Here is a 24,311-nt window from a genome sequence, read left to right as displayed (position 1 = left end):
GTTGTGTGGTATCCACGTGATGTGCGCTGTTTCATCTCCCCGTGCTCACACTGGGTAGTCGGTTTAGCTCCTTTTCACCTTCGTGGCCGTTTTTTCTTTGCTTCGCGCGAGTCTCATTTTGTTCCCACAGTGTTATCGGGTGCGATAGACCCCACGCGTCGCAGAGGACACTGGCAGATGAAAGGCAGTCTCAGAATTGATTGTGGTGTCGCTTAAAAAAACGGCTGGTGGCGAGCCTGACCGGACTCCCAGAGTCTGTGCCTCTTCTCAGTAGAGGGTGGTCGCTGACTGAGAATACCGGGATCCTGGAGGTCTACGTCGCATTTTTCGTAGAATGTGTACACATCTTGCATTCCATGTGAACTTTGTCATGGCAACCGAAAGGAAATTGCCACACGCGGACAGGTGGTGAGGAACCCCGCGAGGGTGAGAGAGGGCGAAGTGGAAGAGCCGGTTGCTTCGTTTCTTCTAATCAATGCTGAACTTGATAAGAATTCTTGTCTAAGGAATGCAGCCACTAACGAGCAGTCGTTAAGATGGAAGACAGCAGTTTTTGTCTCCATCCTTGCTGCTTCCTCTCGTTACGCGACTCATGTATGGAAACACTGGGATAGCAAAGATGCGGCAGTTCCAGACTGCCCTCCCAACACGTCAAATATCGGAGTGTACGGGCATGCATAAAACACGCACCCGTCGTCTGCAGTAGCGCCAGACAGTCTAAAAGCAAAAGTACACGAATTTTACGTCGGCTGTCTCAGCGGTTCCTGTTCCGAAGGTCATAATCGTCTACGTAAGATGAGCATGACGGAATGTTCGCTCGGTCGTTAAAAAACCAAAGCTACACCGGTGCGCTGCGGCAATCCTCAATTACTAGTCGGAGAAGGACATGGCGCTTTGTTCGTAGGGCAGTGGGTGAGGCCTTGGGAGGATCAGCCTGGACCGCATCCTTTGCCGCCATATCCCTCTGCTGTTTCAGTTTCCTGGCTGCCGCCAGCGCGCAAACTGAAGTGTCTCCTGGCCACCTATTCACTTGAAGAGGGAACTTCCCCTCCTGCTGTGCCGCCGGAACTCTCCCAGATTCTCCTTCACTAACGGTATTTTTCCCTTCATCATACGGAATGCTTTCTCGCGACGGCGAGCGTTTCCTCAAGGCTCCTTCGCGACGAGCCGTACTTGCTTGACTTGGCAAATGTTCACTCCCGCCTGGTTGCAAGCGCTCAGGTGTATCACCCCGGCTCTCAGAACTGTCGCGCTTGGTGCTGTTTCTCTCAGACTGTTCCTCACAGATTTCCTTCTTTTCCTTGAGTCTGTGAAGTATCGCTGTCACGATTTCTGCCTCGTCATCCTTTCTGCGGCCATCCGCGTCTGTGTCTGAGTCTCGCCTTGCGGGCGCACTGCTGTCGGTTGGCGAGTTCCCCTTCATTCCGACGTGGCTGGAAGAGGAAGCGTCAGAAGTTCGACTTGAGCAAGAACAAAAGGAAGACGGAGAAGAAGCCGAGGAACGAGAAGGAGACGCAGAAGGAGTGGGGGGGTCTGAAGCATTACGGCCGGCTGCAGTCAATGGAGAGATGTACGAGGTTCTCTCGCCTCCGTCGTTCGCCCGTCCGCCGTGCCGCCCTTTTAGATCGACCGTGGTGCTCTTCGGCGTTCTGCATTCCTCACAATCTGAGCTCCCCGAGTATACCCTATAATCTCGACCGATGCTGCCGTCTGCCTCGTCGCAAGAACAGCGAAGAGAAGAACTGGTATTGGCGCGACGCTGCCGGAGATTATGGAGAGCCCTCTGGACTGTTTGACGAAGTGAGGAGTTGTACGTGGCGGAGGGATGGTGCGGCGGGGTCTGTTTTCTCGTTTTAACGCGGTCCAGAAAAAGTGTGAAGCCGTCGAGGGAGCGAGAAGAGGGCGGGGCGAGCGCTGCCACACGCTTTGCACCATCGGGGGGAAGAGGAAAAGATCGGCGAGTGACATACACGCAAACAACGCACACACGAACAGCGGTAAGGCGAATGTGCTCGGCAACAGGCAGCTTTTTTTGCGTCGCTGGTGCTCCGTCAGTCTCTTTGCGGCGCTGTTTCCTTCATTCATTTTTCTCGATACCGACACGACGATGTTTGATAGAAACCCCATCTGACGCGTTGTTCGCACACGTGTCCCGTCCTGGAGGCGTGCCCCAGCCAGCACTGCTCAGCTGGACAGCTGCAAATACACGATCGGAAGGAAGTGTTGTCCGGTCTCAGAACCAGGACCGCCTCCCTCACGTCCCTCCGCATCAAAGTGCGGGCGTCGCGGGTTCTTTGTCCACGTATGGTATGTTTTCGGCGAGAGCCACCGACATGAGTCACCGTTTTTCACTGCCACCATCTCACGTGTCGCCTTTCGGCTTGGCTCGATTCATCAGATACACAGCAAGCTTCTGGGACGGATGACACTGACAGAGCAGACACGGACGAAGAAAGAGACTCCCAAGCATTGAGCGGCCCCTGCGAAGCCGGGGCGCCGTCGCTCCGAGTTTGGTCTGATCTCATCCAGAAAGCAGCGGCAGATTTAAGGGAAGTTTTCACAGCGCCGGAGCGGAAACTTGCTCCTCGCGAGAGCGGACTGCTCCTCTGCCCGCCGAGCGAGGAGACCAGCGAGGCGATTCGGGAAACTCCGCTTCGAGGCCGCTCGACACGCGAATGCGTCGATCCCACAAAACGCCTTCGAGGAGACAAGGAATGCGTGCACCTGTCTAGTCTGGTTGCACTGCCGCGTGATTTTGGAGAGGACCACCAGTGTCCCCATCCGCACTCCGTCTTTCCCCGCTCTTCAACACTTTCTCCTGATTCTTTCGTTTGTGTTTCTCCGCTTACGCCGATCGCGAGACTGTTGTCTACCGTTGCATCCGCAGCAATACTGCCGCGAGCACATTCAGGTTCTTCCGCGCTGGCGTTCCGTTCCCGCGCTTCTCGCCCACCGGCTGGTTCGCAGTAAGGGCGATTCTCTGTTTTCCCTTCTCGGGACCAGGCATCCCTCGTTGTGCTCGTCCCCGCGCCCCTTCCGCTCGATCGAGAAGATGGCGAGCGAGGAAAAAGGCACGGTTCTCCCCGATATCCGCCTTCCGCCCGGGCGGCTGCACAGAACGAAGCAGCCACTGCTTCGGCAGCGACTCCACGAACGCTTGTCACGCCCGAGCCGCATGGTTGCCACTGCTGAGCTGACAAACACCGCGAGTGGTTGTCTCGTCCTCTGGTGCGTGTGGCATTCTCCCGTGCTGCGTCGTTCGCGGGGGATCGGTGGTCCCGTTCGTCATTCCTGCGCGAGCCGCCCGGCTGCCATTGAGCACCGGAATCGTCCTGAGGGTCTCCCCCAGCCCATGCCCACGTGGCTCCGGCAAACAGAGATTCATCGGCAGGGTGATATCGCCAGGTGGGTCGGTCGATGCAGCAACTCGAGAGAGAGAATCTCGATTCAAATCCATAGTCACTGGACGGCTGACGGGCGGTGCTTGCTCCACTCAATGCAGTGCTACAGCCGCAGAGGGTGCCTGCACTCCCTAACACTGGGAACCTCCGAGAATACCGAGAAATGAGAGAAGAGTGGTATGACCGAGAACTAAGGGGAAATCCGGCGCGTCCTGCCTTGCGGAGATGGCCCCAAGACCTTATCCCTCCCAAGCATCCGGTGTGAGTTGCCCGAACAGGATTAGATGAACTCTCACGTGAAACACGGCTGAAGCCTTCTTCCTGCTTATATGCGAAACGGCTGCTCTCGTGTTCTTCTCGAGGGTTTCGTTCCAACAGAAGGGGAACTACAGATGCTCGCAGTGGTGGAGGCCCACAAGTAGCGCTGGAGACTTTCGATGCGTGTGAAGGCGCCTCTGCAGACAGCAGCAAGGAGGCAGATCTTCGCACACAGCCAGCCGCTTCCCGCATATCTACCTCTTGTTCAACACCTGTGAAGCGACGCCTCTCTGAAGCATCGCACGGGTCCCCTGACTCCAGTGCGTCAGCAAGAGGAAGTGATGCGCGCGCAGCCGTTGGTGGTTTCAAAGGCGCTGATGGAGGTTCGCGCATTGGCGAGTAGCAGCCTGGGGAAGGGCGCCGAGCGCGTTCTGCGCCCAGTGGGCAGTTTTCAAGAACAGAGCCTGTTTCCGGTTTTGTCCGCGGAAAGCCGTCCGTGGCTCTGCACGTGTTTAGAGATTCCGTGACCGAAGAACGGACCGAGCCTGGGTCAGAAACGTTGATCGAGCTGACAAGACGGGTAGATGAAGAATCGCCCGGCGAAGACACCGCAGTGCGAGGCCTTGGCGGCGTTGCATGGATTGTCCCCCTGGACAGCATGTTGACCTGGGATGTGCGTGTGCTTAGGCCGCTTGATCCGGACATTCCGTTACGAGTGGACTGTGAATCAGCCGAAGAAGTCGCCGACGATATTTGTGAAAACGAGTCCTCCACTGGAGGGATCGGAGAAGTGGCTACAGACCTGACGAATAATTCGGGACTCGCAGTCACAGAAAATACACATCGAACCTGTGAGCAACGACCGGAGGACCCAAACAACGACCAAGCAAGTTCGGCAATGTCACCGGGTCGTACATCCGGTGAAGAAACGAACGGGTTCATGCTTTTTGTGACGATGTATAAGCTGCGTTCTACACATGTATCCACACATCTGCAACGTATGTCAGGCTTTACAGGCGCACCTTTGGCTGAAATAGGTAGACGAGAAGCACGGCTCGTGGTGAATGACTTATGGCCGCCTTGTAGGGACAGTCCTCTGTTACGTGTATCTCTGCGCGCGATGGTGGGACCTTGCGACGCAGCAGGCACTCTTGCGTGTGGATGCACAAAACGAAGAGCCTCTCCAGTAGGAGTGAGGTCGCGTAGAGAAGATGGCACCCGTCACGACTCGTCCTCCATTTTCCTTCCTTTGTGGAGTTCACCGTCTCTACTCTTATGCATCTCTGTGGCCTACCGGGTACGCGGCACAGACAGCGGTGGTCCTGCGGCCGTCGGAGCGGTCAGCGGCTGCATGGCGCAGGCATCCACAGAAGTTCTGAAAACATATTCCACAGTGAAGCATCCGGTGGCCGGACTGTCGTGGCAGATCCAGCGCTGACTGATGTTTCCAGAAGAGTATGTTGACTCTCCGCTACGGCTCCGCTGCCCGGTAGATAGGGGTGAAGAAAGGCATCGTGGACTTCAGAATGCATGTAAAATGAGTGCTACGTTCAGGGGAAAGCTGGTAGCAGTAATTGAGACGTCGCTTCATAAAGCCTTCCGGAGTGAACTTGTGAATTGTTTAAGAAGGGGACCTCGAGAATTCAAGGAAAACAGTAGGCGTAGTGCTGGGCTGTTGTGCAGTGCCACTCAGAGAGATTGCCCTCCTCTCGTGAAAATGCCACGGGTGGATATTCCAAATAGGACGAGGCACGAAATATGTAGGTTTCCTCAATCCCTTTAAACACCAAAACGAAATAACGCCTGCGTCCGGACCTGTAGGGGAGGATAAGAGAAACTGCGTCCCTGCTAGACTCGTTTGTCAAGACGCCTTTGAGACACTCACCCTGTCCTACGGTCAAGGCTGTCGCCATCACGTTCCTGTTCATCTTCATCTTCGTACGCATCTTGATCCCCAGAGGAAGAGGAGGATCGATCCGCGGCAGAGCTGCGAATGTTCATTTCGTTCGAGGATTCGAAGGCACCTCGATGTACTGTGCGTAGCGGCCTCTGAACCTCCGATGTCCGATTCATACCTGTAATCAGAGGGAGAGTAGTATGCATACCAACGTGGCCAGAAGTAGCAATGTATACTCGGAAGATTTTCATCCGATGGAACTCCAAGAGAGGATGATATCACGCGAGGATTAAGATTGGAACATAGACCCCCTCATACTTTCCACATCTCTTTGGAGGAGCTCTGAATGCGGAAATCGGGAAGACTCGTTAACGGACGTAGTACTCAAACAAATTGTCCGCCACCCATCGCAAACCCCTTGAAGTCGCAGCGAGCACGAACTCTCAAAGGCCTTTGTATGGCGTGTGAACGCCACACATGGACCGGCCAGAGAACGTGTGCAGCACTTTTTTGTGCAGGCTAGTGGCCCACGCCCCGGTGTATGTTCCCGCCGAATTGGTCAATGATTGGTGTGTTCTGTGTTGTGCGTAAAAACGATGTAGAGTTCAGGAAGGAACTTGCGACTTAGATGAAAATGGAAGCTACCACGTGTGGTACTGACGATGGAGAAGTCTTTCTCTGCTAGCCTCCGTCGGTTTGGTTTGAATGCCGCCTTTTTCTACCGCAAACACTGCGTGCGCCCTGCTGAGGCCTGCTTGCAGTCCCGAAAGGAAAGAGAACCGCCTCCTCAGAAGATAGTTTCCCAGGGAGAACAAAGTTCCTTCATTCAAGGACGAACACATGTGTTGTGTGGCAGAGACGTGCAGGGACCAGTACGTGACAGGACGAAGCAGGCGGGGGACCTTCAGCTTTCCCTCCCTTCCCCTTACTAAGTTTTTGGGTCTCCTGGACCGCCGGCAACTGAAGCGTTGTCTTTCTGTCAGAACTGAGTCGCCTCGGTGCCACTTCTTTTATAACTCCGCTTTGGCCACGACCTTTCTGGGTTGTAGAAAGTCGAAGAGGGTTCTTCCCCTTCATCTCTGTCGCATCTTTCTGGTGAGGTGGCGCTGTGAGCGACCGTAATGGCGAGGGCCGCTGAGTCTCAGCAGGCACTTCAGGCACGCCACAACACAGGAAGCCACGACAACAGACTGAAGATCCTTTCCCAGTTGAAGGGAGTGAACCGCTTCCCCGAACTCTGGACGAGTCGTGGCGGTGGGTTGACGACTTAGTATGTCGTCGCGTACGTCTTCTCAATGGAACAAAAATAACTTCGTCATCGTCTTCAGCTGCTGTTTGGCTACTGCTCATTGAGTCATAGGTACTTGCAACCTCCCCGTCGGCGAAATCGTCTGCATTCGCTGGCGGTAAGCTTCCTTCCCCATCTTCATCTGGCTCCTCTTGGTCGCTGTCACTGAACAGTGTTTCTTGATTCGGCAGCTTGCCACCAAGAGAGCCCTGCATTGCTGCCGTCCGACTTCCCTCCTTCCGTCGAAACTGCTCCAAAAAGCCTTCGCCTTCTCCATCAGGAGCGAAGCGCATCGTTTTCCGAGCTCCCGAAGTCTGAGAAGATCGTAAGCGGTATTGATCCAGGGGGGCGCTCGCCCCTGCAGTGACCCGGCCTCTTTCCCATCTGGAAAGCCGAGCACTGCGGCGGGGCACAAGGGTCTCAGAGGATTCCTCTTCTCCATCTTCTTCCTCTTGTCCATCTTCTTCCTCTTCTCCATCTTCTTCCGCTTCGACGTCAGCTTCGAAGCGAAGTGTCTCAGGTCCTTCTGCATCTTTTGCTGCCACAACGCTGCTGCCAGTGACAGCGCCCACAGCTTCAGGTGGCGCTCCGCGCATAGTCGAACGTCTGGCAACTCGAGTTTGGCGATGCCGTTCCGCCACGCCACTTTCGCCATAGTCAAAGGTCGCCTCTTCTTCTGAGAGTTCAGCTCCTTGTAGCTGTCCCCTGTGACACTGTGGGGCTTCACCAGCTGACGTGGAGGACGGGAGAACGGCCCTAACATCCCTGGCGGACCTTGCAGATGACCTACGTTGCCCGCAGCCACTCTGCCGCGCCGCAAAGACTTGGGACGGTACGCGTTGGGATGGCCTCTTCGAGGCGCGTGAGCCTGGCCGTTCGTGGCCTTCAGGAGCTCGCAGTCCCCTTCTGGGGGCCGCTTTGCTTAGAGGAGATACATCAGAACTGAAGCGTTTTCCGTCGTCGAATATTTTGAGGATTTGTGCGGCGTCTGTCGCTAACGGTTCCTTTGCACTTGAGCATTCGCTGGAGGACTTTCGGCACGTCCGTCGGCGACGAAAAGTCCCAGTTTCAGTGTTACAACTTAGCTGTGAAGGAAAGGAACGTCGACTGTGAAAATCGTTTTCTACCCCAGTTTCTTCACAGTCCTCTCCTGCAGCGTGGGAGCAGTGTCGGAGCTGTGACGCGCTGCCGAAAGGGATCGAAGACCCGTTGACCGCAGCGGGAACGCTGCTGGTTCGTCTGGTGTTTGCTGACGAAGGCCTTCTAGAGTCCGCGAGCGTCACCGGTGGATCACTTGAGAGGTACTGAACCGGCACATGCACAATACTGTCATTTACAGCTGGAACCCGTTGGTTTCCATCTTCCCAAAATTCCTCCTCGTCGTTATGCTTGGAGTCTCCAGCCTGAACTTCCGCCGGTTCGTCCACTTCGCAGCGGGAAACAGATCTCCGAACAGGTATAAGGACAATGTCGTCTAGCTGTTCATCCGACACATGCGGCTGTAATCTCATTGATGGCACTTGTGATACTGCCCTCCCATCGACAGCTATCGAACGGCCTGTTAGCATTCCTGCATCTAGCTGGGTCGTCAAACGAGAATCAACTCTCTTTGACGGCACTGTGGTTTCTGCTCTGCTAGATTCCTCCACAAACACTAGTGGATCTTCTGCTACAGGAATAGTCGCGAGCTCAGTTCTCGATGCACTAGACGGATGCGTGCGCAGTGACCGTCGTATACTATCCCCTGGTGTGGTAAGGCGAGGGCCGTACTCGACAGATGCCTCGTCTTCAGGTTCCGATTCGTTAGCGTCAGACGTGATGACAGAGGAATTCCGCGCGGCAAAAAGGGGACGACTAACCCGCATTGCCGAACACGTCTGTCCAGCGCCTGTCCCTGAAACCACAGATTTCCTGCCAGTCACCCCCCCGGAAGCCGGTGAATGGTTTAACGAGCCCCTGACCGCTGATTTGTTACCACAGACGGAGGAAACATAAGCTGGCACGTATACATAAGGAATTTGCAGTTCGTTGTCGTAATTCCCTTCACCCAGGAATCGCCTCGAGGTTGCCCAAGAAGATTCATCTCCTGTGCCATAAATTGCCGTGCTCGCTGTTGTGCTGCCGACGGACACGTCGAGCGGCACGTAGTCGTCGCCGTCACCCACATCGCGTGACACAGCACCTGGACGACTCCTCACTACCAAATTGGTGGAGGGCCTCCTCATCGTCGAGACGCCCTTTGTCGACCGACGTGCAATGCTGGCTCGCTCTCTAATGCGCTGGTTTCCGCTTAACACTCCGATCTCTTCATCACATCGTAACACCCCCGACGCTCGACAAGCCGGCAGGGCACCCAGATTGTGACAAGATCGTCTGCCTAGCACTCCTTGTCTCATGGGATGATGTTCAAAAACGCAAGCTTCATCGTCCGTATACCAGCCAGAGGCATCGCCAAATGCAGTGGGTACAGCAGATACTAAAGTCCCTCTTCCTGATGCCAGGCCGCCACCATGGTCTCCCCGGGATACTCTCCGACAGTGCACATCTGAAGGGTTCTCAGCGGCGTGCGGTCGAGACGCAAATCTCCGCAGGGCTGACTTCAGTGATGCAGGAGCTACAGGGACACTGCAGAATCGCAGCTGGCGAGTAGTTGATCTGCGGACTGGTAAGTACATGATTTGGTCATCGCCATCATCCGTGCCGGCAAAAACGTCTCGACTGAGGGGAAGAGAAATTCGATGTGCCACACGTTTCCGAGGAGGGAAACCAGACGTACTTTCGGGCTCAGCGTATACACGAGGTTTGTCTTTGCCCCACTCCGGTCGGACTCTGACACTGATTGTCTGGTTTCTGCTCCCCCTCCTCGTCTGCAGAGGTACTGGATGGCTTGATGCTGACAGTGGTATGGGATCAACGGGAAGAAGGATACTGCTCGTTGGTCGTTTCTGATCTGAAATCGGAACCCGCAGCTCAGGTAGCAGATACCCGCCTCTGGAAATCTCGTCTGATGACAAACGATGGGAAACACCATGATCTCCATTTGTACGAGTGCGGCCAAAGGGGATATACTGGACAACAGGATTCTCATTGGCGTCAAGCGCTGCGCCTTCTGTCTCACCCTCGCCGTCTTGATCAAGCATGAGAGCCGAATCGCAGTGGGAAAAACGTGTCGATGCCCTTGCTGAGCTTATCCTGGTGGGGCTGCGGTAGCCGGGAGCTCTGGAACAGACACAGTCAGGGTCTCGGACCCAGGTGGATGTCCTCGAACGCCTCATTCTCTCGGACTGTGATGATGGGTCTTGCTTGGGCCTGTTTCAGAGGGGAAATTTGTCTGGTGTGTACCTGGCGATTACTAGTCGTCACAATATAAAATGGGGGAAGCCTTGTTCCGAGAAATTACGGACACATGGGAGTCGGCAACTCCTACGTTGTGGTTGCGTTGCCCAACGTGAGAGCGTGTTTAAAATCTGGAAGCGGAAAACGTGACGCAAGGAGAAGTGAACTATCGGGCAGACTCCGCTAATGCTAACCAGCATTCTCAATTTGGCATATTTGTTAGCACAGCGCAAGTAACGTTTCTCCAGAGCCGAGGACACAAGCCAGCTTGCAGCCCTCAAACATGTTTGCTCACCACGACACTCTAGAATATCTACGACCAATGGAAACTGTCGCTATCCCGATTTCCACCGAGGACGGAAAGAAGCACATCCATCGTCATTCGATTATGTTTTACAATTTGCCAGCTTGTGGCATTACTGGGGCACCGTTTGCCGCTGTACCGGTGGAACAACAACCAATATTGTGACCGTCGTACAATCCATTTCCACTTTCAATATTGCTTCATTACCGCTTATCGTTTTGCTGCCTACTCTCCTTTTCAGACTCTCAAGGGGAGTCTCACAGAGCCTTGCATCACCTCGCGCAACTAAGCACGCGCGTAGCACGAGAAACAAATCATATGAAAAAAATTTGAAAATTGACTGTCTTCGTGTTTTGTGATTGGATGGTGTCAGCTGCGGAGCCCAGTAAAAAGGCCGACTGAGTAAAACCTGCTGTTAAAAATGGGCGAGTTACTTCACATTTTTGTTTTCCATCGACAGATCTTCACTCGCCTTCTTTTTAATTTCACCACACAACAAGGGTTCGTATCTGAAAAGCACACACGGCGTGGATTCCGATGCACACGAACTTTTGTCAGCGGCACAACGCTTTCTGTAATTGACCAGAGACAGAGGGCTGCCTCCAGCCCCACAAACTTGTTCAGATAGGTATCCGTACCCATGTCGACGGTAAAGGCCCCCCATTGCCCCGCACCTCCACAGAAAGCAAAAAGCAAACCAGCAAGTCTACCTTCAGTTACGCAATCGCTGCAACGAATAATATCTGGAAACATATGTGGAGCTTCGTAGTTGACACGGCACCTCTTCGGTTGGCGGATGTACTCGTCAGTTTTATCGCCCGACACGTATGACTGTTCCGACGAACGAAACAGCCTTTTTCCTACTACTGCTCTTACCGATGAGGAGAACACTGGATGTCACAACGTTCTTGCACTGACGTCGGTGGGTAGGAGGCTATGTCATTCCAACGGAGGATACTATTTTGACGACCTCTGGATACACGGGGCGCGGCTACGATCAAATTGCGTTTGCGTCCAATTATGCCGTTGTGTGCAATTACTCACTCTATAGAGGCCAGATCACACAATTTCAGGTAGTCACTGATTGGAAGCTGATCCTGCTAACGATGTTTAGTTGCGTCTAACCACCTCTGACGTGCGTGTTTTTTTTATCGCCCGGACACGATGAAGTGTCCCGCACCTTTCTCATGTTAACAGGGTGTTTCGACCGACATTTGAAAACATCATAAACTCCGAAGTTCTTGCTCTGCACAGGAAGTGAAGCCGCATGAACGGCTTAGTAGTTAAAGCACAGGGGAAAGCAAATTACGCAACGAAACAGCATATCGAAAATCACGTGGACAGCAGCCAATAACGTGGAGGAACGTAGCGAATCCATACAGGCAACCGTTTTTCCCCCTCATCATGTGAATGCAAGGGGAAAACCCGATGCTAACAGAATGACAAGTGTGGCCCCTAGTTCCCTGTTAGGGGGGAACGTGACATAGACACGAACAAGCTGTTGTTGCTATTTGGAAAGGTAAAACGAACAATATGAAGACACGGTTTTTTATATTCAGCGATAGCCAACGGACACACCGAACCTCACATCAAATGATGATTCTTTCGTGGCCTCTGCGACACAACGACGTGTTCATAGCTCTGCTGTTTCGCGACACTATACGTCGAGCTCTGCCTCGTTGGGCCATTATCCAATAGATTCGAAGCAGTGGCACCGGAACGGAGACGTTACAACTGGCCTCGTTGGTTTCGCGCCTTTATTCTTGAGCGATTAGCCGTGCATCAATGGCATTTCCTGCCTTGCCATTCCATCTGTAGTGATTTCCATCCTATCTACGACCGCCTATCGTTAAACGGGTTTTTTTGAGTATGTTGAAACAAACCGGCCTGAGTAGCGTAACTAACAACCCTTAGACCTGGAAACGTTTTGTCATTACGGTTCACCTGGGTTCAGTACATTCCTGGTTTGGAGACATCCAGCTGAGTAGAAGAACGCTCAGTTTTCAACTCCCTCTGTGCTGTATCGAAACCGCCGTGCTAGTTCGACAAGTTATAGTGAAGATGGCATTCTGTTGAGCCTCCACACTTCTGACCCTCAAGTTTCTCGTATTGAAGGCGTGCAGAGTCATCGAACACGTGAAAAAATGTCAAGTGGGAAAATGGCAACGGTCGCTCGTGCGCAGATTCAGCAGAAGACAGTTGGCCTGAAAGGCCTCGCAAGGCGACTTTCGTTGGAGCAACGACTATGAGATAGACACAACAGAGTCTACCTGGTGAATAGTCTGACGTTCTCTGCCAACGCACGCGCCGCCGTCAACACTGATTCGTTCATGGTTGTTCGTGTTCAAGAATGGCTCCAACGCAGATACCCTTCCACTATACTAGCAGTATCTCTATACCAAGAACGGCGACGACCACCTTATTAGTGGATCACATGTACGAGTGAGCCCAACACTGAGGAATATTCTAGCCCAAAAACGAGTTTTCGATGAAGTCGGAAAACCACCGTACGCCTCCCTCAAGGGGGACATCAGCTCTCCGAGAAAAGGGATTCCGTCGATGCTAAGCCGGAGTGTAATTTTCAACTAGTAGATGGGCAACCGTCTACAGGTTTTATTTGACAGTGCGTCCTGCTCCCGTTCCTTTGAAAGGAATTAAAAGAGAAAATGGGGGAATCGGCATGAACTCCATGGTGGAAACGGTAGTAACTCCTTGATGGTGAACAACTCGGCCTTTTGTCAGGAAATATTTTCCACGCCAATGGGCGTGGGATGTGTAGGTGACGCGTGCGGACTTTGTTCTTGCAGGAGCCTCTTCCAGAGAAACTCTGTTCTGGACTAAATAGCAGCGATGTCAACCACTAGAGTTAGTAGTATTATCGTTTTCTGTGTGGGAGTCGGGAGCATTGTATGCATTCCTGCGAATCTTCAGGTAACAAGGGACCGTGCATCGTAACGTGAGAATGCAACGAGCCACGGGTAATCGGTGACTGTCCCTTTTCCAGGGATCGAAGCAGTGCTCTTGGCACCGCCTAGCAAACGTATTGAGGGGGGAGGGGTGTTGAGAGAACAGCCGGGAGGGATATCGCTGGTCGCCCCGCCAGGATTACCTATCATCAAAGGGCGGGGCACGCAAGACATCAAGTGCAAATCCCTGAATTCACAGGGAAGCAGTCGGTACTCGAAAGGTTCTGGGACCGTTTCGTAGGCTGCCTCGTATGCATCAGGGCGGCGGACGAAACCGCTGGACCCCCTCGTCCCAGAAATGTTTCGATGAAGGTTGTGCCGAGCCTCGAGACTGTCAGCGGCGGCCACTCATTGCAGTGCGCTAAAACTTGGGTGTACTGAAGTGCACATTTGCACCAGATGAACAGTACAGTTCTTGCTACTTAGCCGTTGCCGCACATATCCAGATTCAAAAGTTCAGGACCATTCGATGGCCGTTATGATTTCTTGCCTCAGCTATCCTTGAGTAAACGGTATTCCCTGACGCTAACCACCCGGACCCCATATCATCCTCCCAGTGTTTTACCAATAAGCAGTACTCGCTTTCGAAGCCAAAACTTCACAACTGTGTCGTTACAATTCTTCAATGGTTGGGCAGGTTGACCTTCGGCAGGATCGCTCTCCATAGGAAACACGCGCACATAAGCGCCCTAACCACAAAGGACTGGGACTTGGCAGAACACTCAACAGAACCGTTTGAGCAGCCGAGGACGACAAGAAAAACAAGCTCTCTGACGGAGTAGGCTGACCGCGAAGAGTGTGTGAAGTTCAGCGGCCAGCACAGCATTGCAAGCAGATGGCACAGACAAGAAACAACCAACGTGCGGTTTCATGAACAAACCACGCCGCTACAGCCATCTGGGAAAACTCCGTTCCCTCGGGCACACAGGGAAGGGGCATGGCTCATGGCACGAAGCTCTCGAGAGTTCCAGCGCCACATTCGAAACATTGGGTCCGGCTGATATGATACCTTACAATTTATCAGGAAACCGTGCCCCCCCGTTCATCGGTCTCTCTATGCTCTACGAGTTATCCGTTGATGAGCATTCGTCGAGGCCGCTCATGATGCCAAGGGATCTGCTGTGTGTGGAGAAGGCATTACTACCTTTTTACGCTGACTGAGGGAAGTAGTATTGAAGGATAGTCCGTCAAAGACAGAATAAACAATGTTCTTCAGCACTGAGTATAGCCAACAGACGCATTTAACTGCAGCAACCGCGCTCAGGAAGGGCTTTGTCTGGCGCGCCTTGAGAGAGGCAAGCACGTCACCAGACAAGAGAGCCGGCGTTTGGCCTCTCATCGAATGTGCGCGCTCCCCACGCAGACGGTTATCGTAAGTAGCCGTGTCTGAGTGCCACCCAGCCACTTGAGTGTCGGTATACAATGCGATGGAAATCCCCAAACATTGTCGTTCGCCTTAGTTTTTAGGCTCTTTCGAAGAAGTTAAGGAAAACTTTCACCGCGGCAACACTGTTTCGCCACTTTTCAACCTTCCGCTTAGATGCTGTTTAGCGTGACATCGGCTGCTACCGTGACTCCGCACGAACTGGGACTCCTCGGGTCGCCGTTTCGGGTTCGTTGTGGCTAAAAGTCCCTCTGCGTCTTTTCACGATTCGACACGTTTTCTGCGCATCCGACGAATGCGTCTCTTTACATTAATTTTCTAGCTTCTTTTGGTGAGGCGTAGAGCGAAAAAGAGAGATGTGCGGAGAAGCCTGTTGCTGTTTCGGCCACAATGCTTGCAAGAAGTCACTTGTCCTTCTGTGCCTAAGTTGCCGCGATCAGACTCGCGCCGTTGTCAACTGCTGAGTGCCCGCTGCACAAAGCCACCTCCTCACGACTTCGCTCGCGCACACATTTCGTCCCGTTTTCTCATGGCTCGTTGGGAACACTTTTAGTGGAATCTCTGCATCCACCATCCGTTCCTTGTAGATCACTCCCCGTCCCTCTTTGTCGAGCTCCCCTCCCTTCCCAATGTACCCCGGAACAGCTGCAGGCCTGCTGAATGCCATTGCGGTGCTTGCCAACCGTTGCACGTCTGAAGTGGCGGCCATTGACTTTCCCGCATGTTATGGTTTGTTTCAACACTTTGTCCGATTTATTCAGCTTTAGCGGTTGGTCACCGTCTCCGCGACGGCGGATTTTCGGCTTTTTGCAGTGCGTGTGGTTCTGCGGTCTCGCGTGAGTGTTACCCCCGCCACTTAATTTTGCCTAACGGGGCTTTTGGGCGCCTGTCCCTTTTTTTTGGCTGCTACCGGAGATGGATTTCCTCAGTTATAGCTCATCGTCAATGCAAGGGTCGCCAGCTAGTGCCTGCTCTGGGTGCGCTGGTGACAGCCCTTCAGGCGTGACTGCTAGCTGTGCGAAGCCTTCCTTCCGCCTCGGGCGACCCATCTCACCGGCTCAGCATCATTCCGGGTCACCGAAATCACTGTCCTCATACGCCAGGAATGTTCCATTAGACCAAGTCATACGCCGGGTGGAAGCTCCTCCGACAGGCTCTGTTGGTCTGTCCCAGAGTTATGGGTTGCCGACCGCACCACCCTCTGCATTTAAAAGCTATGTTGCGAATCCAGCAGGGCGCGCCGCTGGTGAGCCTGGACACACCAAAATGCGGCCATGCACACCGACACGGAACAGGCAATTTGACGGAGGCAATGATGCCTCTGTAGCCGCTGCTGAGTCCGTCGCCTTCCCTCATTTGTTCGCTCGGAGTATGACACCTACAACACCTTACAGTGCGCAACGTAGTGAAGACGTGGTTGCTCCGCATCAACTATCGTTGAGCTATCCGTCGTCTCCTCTCCGAATCCCTTACACATCCCAAACGTTTGTGCCTGAAGCCCTCTCAAATCAGCCAGCGAATCAGTGCACGGCCTCTTACTCGTTAACACGAGATGTCAACGCGACACCGTCGCACAGCTCTCAACCCACGCAGGCACAAGATCCATCGCATCAGAGTTGGCTTCATGGTCTCTGGCCCCTTACAGGTGCCTGGGCTGCTCGGGCAGCAGCGTCTGCTTTCGGCATGCAAAGCGCTCAAACGTCGAGGCCCATGCTCCGACAGCAGAGACTGGGAGGAACTCGGGTTCGGCAGACGAATCAGTTCGAACCTAGTTCGGCTGCTACAGTGCATTCTAAGGGCAGCCACTGTACATTGCCCTTGGGGCAAGTTCACCAGGAGGCCGCCAGCGCAGAATCATCTGGAGTGCGATCACGGGCGCGGTCGCCGTGTGTTTTTGGTTCAGCAGGAACTGGCGTACAGTCTACGGCTATGGCAACACAGCTGCGATCCGTGACGCCAGGGATGACAACGCTTGAACCAAGGGCCCAAATGAATCAGCAGGGGGGATTTCGACACGATCACATTCCGCCAACGCAGCAGCCGGAAGCGAAGAGTCATCCCGGGAAAACTATGCCGTCGTCTGACCGCTGTTCTGCGTCTACGGCTGGTCATATTCCACGTGCTGAAAGCCCTCAGGCTTCCGCTGCAGCCAGGACGATGTATGCTGGTGTGGGCGCAGTGCGGTCATCGAGTGCTACACCAGTTCGCCCACCGACACGTACTCCGGAACAGGGGCGTCAACCTGCGTACCCTTCACCAAATCGCACGCTGCATCAAGAAGCACCAGCAAGCAACATGGCTCCCAACCGCCGTTTTGCTGGGAGCGACGTTAATGTACCATGGGCAGACAGCGGCTTCCGCGTGGCTTTTCCGGAACTCAGAGGAGATAAAGTAGAACTGCAAGCGCACCATCAACTGATGTTAGGGAACCCAATGCTATCGTGTGTGGAGTCATTAGGCACGACCCCAGTTAGAGGCGGTCTGCAAAGGGATCGTGAAGGCCAAGCAGCGGTTTTTCGACGGCCGAATTCTGCCCCGCCACCCGCGTCACGTTGTCAGCGACTGGTGCCTTCATCGAAAGCAGGGGAACCATCATTCCGGCAACAGCGTTCGGTTATCGAATCAGCTACATCCCAGTGCGGCACGGACGGAGGCGGTCAGTCTCGTGCTTATGTCGTGCCGGAACATGGAGGGGTTGCAAAATCTACCAGCAGGCGGACTGCTTCGCACAGCTCATCGCCGAGTGTGGGAACAGCAGAGGACACCGCAGGTAATGGTCTTTCCAAAGTGGCGCAAAGTAAAGTGTTTGTCCCAGGGGACAACAGAGGATTGACAACGGACTCTTCAGTAGTCTCTTCCCAAACCGCGTCCTCCCCTTCATCGTTCCCTCAGGGTTTGAGAACAACTAGAGCAACTCCGTCTTCAGTCAACGCTGTTGCTGGGGCTTGTGGTGGAAGTCATCTCCAGTGGCGACAACAAAACGGTGGCGGTGTCGATGAATGCAGTTCAGGCAGTGCTGTAGACTCGCGTATGGTGCCAGGCATTAGGCAGATCCCAGGGTATGGTGGAACTGTACCGTCCTCGCCGTGTCCAGCTACTGATCCCTGTTCAGTTGAGAAACTGTCGGGGATGAGCCAGGCAGCGCAGGCACAACCGGCAGTAGGACCGTCGTCGTTTGTTACCAGCCTTGAGCCTTCCGCTGGTCGACAGCAGAAAATGAGTGAGACGGCGAATCACGCCCTTGAAGTCACCGCAACTCCGGCGTGCGCCTCAAAGCGTTTGTCGATGCGAAACAGCCCGGCACAAGTTCCGCTCAGCTCCAGTCAGCCAGGAGAATTGGAAGCAACTGGTTTTCCTCAGAACCCGAAGATAACACGCCCGTCAACCCAAGGCCTGATTCTGACTGATGCCACACAGGTGACCCCTACATTGCCAATGCATACGCGGTCTGCGGCAGCAGCAGTGGAGTCCCGGTCAACGGGCACAGGAAGTGGGCATCCTGGAGTGCGGTGTGAACCGGCAACTGAAAGAGGCGAAGCACGATATGTCTCCACAGCGTCGTGGCAAGTTGCGATGCCCAACACATCGTCAAAGAAGCGAATTGAATCTCCTATGCCAAGCCAACGCGGGTCCGACAATCAAACAGGCGGCGCAAGTGCTACTTGTGCCGCGTCTCCGCAGACAAGCGAGACCAGGCAGCTAACGTGTGAGACGCAGACATCCAGGCTGAAAGAGGGGCCGTCGAGTACCGCTCAAGGAGGAATAGACGCCAGTCCGTCAGTCAAGGGCTATCCCGCTTTTGGGGGCCCTACGCCTGTTCAGCCACTCGGCCCTGCGAAGCAAAAGCAGCTGGTGCAGCGCTCAGATGCGGAAGAAGCGGACGATCCGGCGGCCAACGGCTCAACAGAGGTGACTCCTGCCCGACATCACATGCAGCAATGTTCCGCACCCACCAGAAGAAACGCAAGTGGAGAGACGAATGCGGCAGGAGTGAAAGTCAGGGCCTCCGGCACACTTCGAGGGAGACCGAAGCAGAACGGTCATTTCTGTGAGGGCGACGCTGTGCGGCTGTCAGCAAATGCTTCATTTTCACCCAAAGCACGAGGAGAAGGATTGCCATCAGTCAGCAGCATCGAAGAACAAGGTGACGTTATTCCCCTTAGAAGTTTCTTGTGGGCGCTGGATGCATTCCCTGGCGTCGGCGGGTTGTCGAAAACGGGAAAGCACCAAGAGAAAACTCCAGAGGATGCTTTAGTGAATTGCCAGCTCGATGATTTCGAGTTAGCGGATTCCCGTTCTGGCGGCGACGCTTGTTTATTAGGGAGAGGCACTTACGGCGTTGTGAGGAAACTAAGGCATCGGGCAACAGGAAAAGTGTTTGCGGTAAAGTCTATCGAAAAGGAAAGCGTCGTGCGCGCCGGGATGGTTAGTCAGGTTGAATTTGAGTTGCTGGTTCAAAAGGATCTGCTACGACACCGGAACGTTCTGCGGTGCTTCGCGTGCATGGAGGACAACGAGCAAGTTCACCTTGTTCTTGAGTACTGTAGCCAAGGCGATTTGTACTCGAAAATCCGGTCCCAGCCCCTAAGGCGTTTATCCGAACGCGAAGCGTTCGTCTATTTCTCTCAGCTTGTCAATGGACTCCACTACCTTCATAGCAAGGGAGTTACACACCGAGATTTGAAACTGGAAAACCTCCTTTTGGATGGACAGAACGTGCTAAAGATCGCGGACTTGGGATGGTGTGGTTCGGTCCTGGGGAAAAGAAAGAATTTCAATTTCTGCGGCACTCTTGACTATTTGGCGCCCGAGATGATCCAAGGTGTAGGCCACGACTGGAGAGTTGACCTTTGGGGCGCAGGCATTTTGCTGTACGAGATGCTAGACGGGAAACCACCGTTCCAGTCAACACGGCACCTCGAGCTGATTCAGCAGGTTCTCAAAGCAGAAGTAACAATTCCTCCTCACATTGCGTCCGACGCTGGAGACCTTATCGCAAAATTACTTCGTTACGACCCAGAGGACCGTATTCCTCTCCACCTCTTGCCACAGCATCCGTGGGTGAAACGGATGTGGTCTGAACTTCGCAGCGAGTACTACGCGAAGTATCCCGACGCTGTTCCGCGACGCAGCAGTGCGTCATGTACACTCTCGGGCGCCGCTCCACACTGTGAGAAGCATTCAAGGGCGTCGTCCGCCTCAGCCGTCCGTACAGCTTCGAGCCCAAGAAGTAGCAATTTCCGTTCAGCTCCAACTCCCCTCCCTTCCTTCACCAGAGCAGGGGTCAGAGCATCTCATGCCCCGCAGAAACCGGCGGCGTCACAGCAGCTCACGCTTGATGGCCGATGCAACACGAATGCACATCGACACGATGATGCAACGTACAGAAAAGCCCCGCCTGGCGCTCAGTCCGCCGTTTTTTTCGGCGGCTCGACGGGAGGCGAGCAGGGGACCATACGTGCGTCCGCTTCTCTGGGTACGAGTGCCGGTTCTTTGGAGCATCGACGGGACAGTAGCGTACAGGAGGATCTGTCCGCGCCAGAAAAAGATTCCCGGCAAGCCTCTCCGGATCAACTCCATACAGATCTTCCATCTGAAAAGAAGACACTACTGCAAGGAATGCAGGAGGGTTCAGAGAGCAGGAGCAGCGCAGGGTGTGAGTACAGCCAAACCGCCCCGTCAGAGTGTCGGCTCCTGCGCGGCAGCACGATGGCTTCCTCCGTCGACTCGGACGTAGCTGAACGGTCCAAGGCCGAAAGCGACCCAGATGAGTTCCAGACGCATTCCACAGATGCTCTAAAGGACGGAGCTCGCGTCGTACCTCCCGAAACCTTTCTGGAGAAAAACGGCCATAGCCTCGACAGCCAAAGCTGCTCCGGGGGCGAGAGCTCGACCCCTGCCGGACAACAATCCAGTGAAACGCTGGGTGAATGGAACCCGAATACAGGTTCGCCTGTCGACGCTCTGCGAGTGGACTCGTCAATTAGTCTTCACTCACACCCTGTCCCCGGCGACGACGAGACGAAAGTTCCGCCTCGTGATCTTCATGACGATGCGGCAGCGAATCTCCCCTCCAAAAAGAAAAAAGTCGTTCCGTCGAGAGTTGGTCCAGAAGCTGCATCCGCACATGTTGGCGGTCTGGCTGGCGCCCGAAGCGCGCGTTCCCTCGGGCAGCTATCCGACACCGATCACCGTCGAGGGGGTGTGAGAAGGTCCATCGCCCAGGCCGCACAGAGGAAAGCGTTGTCGACCCGCATGCAGGAGAAAAATGAGTCGGCGCGTGCCGCATTGTGTGCATCGCTGATCTCCAGAATCTTGGACATCAACAGGAGCACGCATGCCGCTGTCCATGCGGGGACTGTCATCTCCCCACCACCCGTGCTGCTGCCGACTCACCCCACAGCTCGCCCCAGCTGGTCTGGTTCTGTTAGAGGCACCGGTGCTGGACACCGAGCGACGAGCTCTTCCGCGACGAACCGACGATTCTCAAGGGGAGGATCGAAATCAGCGGACCGGAAACCGGAGGGCGGCCCAGTTGGGACAGCTGCCAAAAGCTTTCCAAGTAAAGTTCAGGCCACGCAACAGGTGTGCAAGGGCCCGAGACGTCCTGCTGTGAAGGCAGACAACTACAGCGTTCTTTTCGAAGACGCAGACCTGTCAGACTCTGAGAAAAATACCGCAGATGGGGTGCCTGCCCGACGGGGCTCGCCTCTGCTGGAGAAAACAGATGCTAACGGCGAGGTGTTCACAGGGGATCAAACAGAGAGCGAACCAAGTGCCTCGGCGCAGTTTGGCTCTCAATCGCGAGGTTGCCAAGAGATGAGCACCGGAATACGACAGGAAAGTAGTTCGCACCTCAGCCCTTCGACTTCCCTTTCCAACCACGGGGCAGGCTCCCAGGTCTCGGATCACGCTCCACTTCACGCGACGTCTCCGTCGGATGCCTCCCAACAGACTAAATCGCATTTCCATTTGGAGGATGCCCGGCAACCCGCAAGCGTGATTACCCAATCCGTTGCACTGCAGACACCACACGTCCCTTACCAGCCGAATAGGGTGTGCCCGGAAGCAGCCGGAGAGAGTCGTGTCTGTCAAGGTTCCCAAAACGTTTTCTTTCATTCCCAAGCACACGTACCTTGCCAGCAATGGTACCATAGTTCTCCGCAAAGCGAGATCGGAGGCAGCTCCGCGACATCCCACGGAGAAGGCTCGACAGGATTTGATTCAAAGCCGGCGGCCCCCGTTCCTGAAGGACACCGAGCGAGTGCCCGCGCCGCGATTCGGGAAACCCCGCGGTGGGGCGAACTTGATCAAGGCCCGTCGGGAATTCCGCCTGAGTCCGACTCCTGTGGCGTGTCCGGCGCCTTTTTTGCACCGTTGTCTCAAGACCGCGAGCTGCCGAATATGAATTCGAAAGGCGGACATGGCACTCTGGCCTCTGCAGCGACAGCCGAGGCTCAGCAATCGGTGTGGAGGGTGGGCGGATCTCGGCCGTGTGCCGAAGAGTCCTCAGGCGCAACACCAAGCGGGTTGAGCCGATCCGCCGAGTGTGAGCAGAAGAATCGCGGCACAGCGCGGGACTCAGGCGCCGACATGGAGGCAAGGGATTGCGAGGAAGCAGAAGACTTCAGTGCCTTTGCAGATCACCTTTCTGAGGGTTCTACCGACGATGAGTTGCCTGGTGCTACACCAAGCAATGCAGATTCTGAGCTCCTGCCGTCAAAGACTCGCGGGCGGATCCCGTCTGCGACGGCGCTGAGGCGACAGCCACGTTCTGGCTGGGTTTCGACTCGCCAACCGGCGCGCACTGGAGTCCCCAAATTCCGAAGCCACTCTGAGCAGTCAAGCAGGCCTGTTAAGAAGGGCTCTGGTTCGTCTAAGGAATCAGCCTTGGTAGCTTCAAACGCTCCCGTTTTGCCCACTCAGCGACGGGATGACTCTCGCGTCGGCGCGTTTAAGCACGCACCTGCAGCAACTTCCAGAGGGAAGGTGGTTGTACCGGGAGGACCTCACCGGTTGAACAGGGAAACATCCAGATTGGGACAAAAGGGTACTACCCACAGAGGCTTGACACGACCATTTCCCTCTGCGACACACGCCGGTAGCCCTAGCGGCGCACCTGGACGCGGCACAGACAAGGCATCTGGTGTTAAAGGAGGGAGTAAGTCTGGAAGCGATGCGGCGAGCGTTTCCAAAGGCAAGGAGAGCGCGTCCGCGGCTTCAAAGTCGTGCGGCCCCAGAGGCGAGGACGCCTCGTTGGCGCAGCACCGAACGACCGGAGCAGTGGCGTCAGCTGAGAGCGACAGCAATGCTCGAACCCTCCCCCCCACGTGCCTTGAGACCCGAGACTCCACTGGTGCCGCAGCGAGCGGTCACGCGTCTCCTGGACACGCTGAGTTGGCGACTGGAAACGCAGAGGGAGTCTCTCAACAGATGCGGGGGCCTCGCCTTCCGTCGCCAGGTCCGGCTAACAGTCCGTCACACCATTCGCCCTACGTGAGTTCGTCTGTTCCGTTTGATCAAACTCAGGGCCAGCATTCTGGCGTCTCCGCAGGTCGACAGCTCGGGGGGACGGGACCATTCACGAGTTTTTCCGTGATGCGTGCGCAAAGCCCGCAGCCCTCGAACGTGGCTGCCTGCCGTCGTCCGCGCAGCACACCGCCCTCGGCTGTCGCCGCCACGGGGAGTCATGCTTGGTATCGTCTAGCACCATGGGGGGCGCGTATCCCGAGAGGTTCTGGGGGCAGAGTAAACGGAGTTTTCTCCCCATTTCCTGCTCCTGTCTACCAAGATCACTCGACGTACGTGAAATCACAGGAAGCGAAACGGTACACGACTTGCTCTCGGTGGCCCGGCGTCTTGGCGGTTCCTGCGTCGCTGCAAGCTCCGCACGGCGGCGTGCACTTTGGCGCCGTCCCATCGGCCGCGAGAGCCACGAATTTAGCCGTGCCGAATCCCGTGAACGGCTCTCACGCACACCCGTCCTTGCATCGCCCCATGTCCCCTCAAGGTGGAACGAGTCCAGTCACGAACTCCCCGTCCCCTCTCCGTGGGTTCCAGCAGGGTCCGTGGTTTGAACTCTCGAAGGACGGACGCATGCTCCCAGCTGGGTGGTTAGAGGGATCTGTGGGCTTCTCTCCGGGTTCCCCGCTTCCGGGCGGCGCCGGCGTGCGTTCCTCACAGACTTTGCTCCAAGCTGCGGCTGGTCAACAATGCCGGCAGGTGGTCGTATCAGGCCAGAGCATCCAGGCAGCTTCGGCAGTTCACGCCGCTGCAGTGGCCGCAGCAAGTAGAGGAAATGGAAGAACCCCAAACGCCGCCGGAACGAATCTCCAGCCTTCTTGGAGCTCTCAGACCCGTATCATCCAGAACGTGAAAGGCGTTTGAGGGTGCCGCAGGCGTGGCAAAAACACCGAGGTTCGGCAGACAATGTGTGGAGGTGCGATGAGGAATCGGCGAGAGGAACGACGAACAGAG

At 55.1% G+C, this 24,311-nt stretch overlaps 2 protein-coding genes across 2 annotated transcripts; one reads left to right on the top strand and one right to left on the bottom strand.

Annotated features, from left to right (window-relative positions):
* Positions 1-838: 838 nt before the first annotated feature.
* Positions 839-10,119, bottom strand: NCLIV_021930 (conserved hypothetical protein; the record flags this gene model as incomplete). The annotated part of the gene is made up of 3 exons (XM_003882387.1): positions 839-2,026; positions 2,367-4,838; positions 6,433-10,119. The coding sequence occupies 3 exons, from the start codon at positions 10,117-10,119 to the stop codon at positions 839-841; spliced, it is 7,347 nt and encodes a 2,448-aa protein (XP_003882436.1).
* A 7,931-nt stretch (positions 10,120-18,050) lies between these two features.
* On the top strand, positions 18,051-24,221 carry NCLIV_021920 (hypothetical protein; the record flags this gene model as incomplete). The annotated part of the gene is made up of 1 exon (XM_003882386.1): positions 18,051-24,221. One exon carries the CDS (start codon positions 18,051-18,053, stop codon positions 24,219-24,221), a length of 6,171 nt encoding a protein of 2,056 aa, XP_003882435.1.
* Between the last annotated feature and the right edge of the window lie 90 nt (positions 24,222-24,311).

The sequence above is a fragment of the Neospora caninum genome, chromosome VIIa (genome assembly GCF_000208865.1).
Source record: "Neospora caninum Liverpool complete genome, chromosome VIIa".
Classification (NCBI taxonomy): domain Eukaryota; phylum Apicomplexa; class Conoidasida; order Eucoccidiorida; family Sarcocystidae; genus Neospora; species Neospora caninum.
The sequence above is the reverse complement of the archived record's forward strand: the minus strand, read 5'-3'. Positions and strand labels throughout refer to the sequence as shown.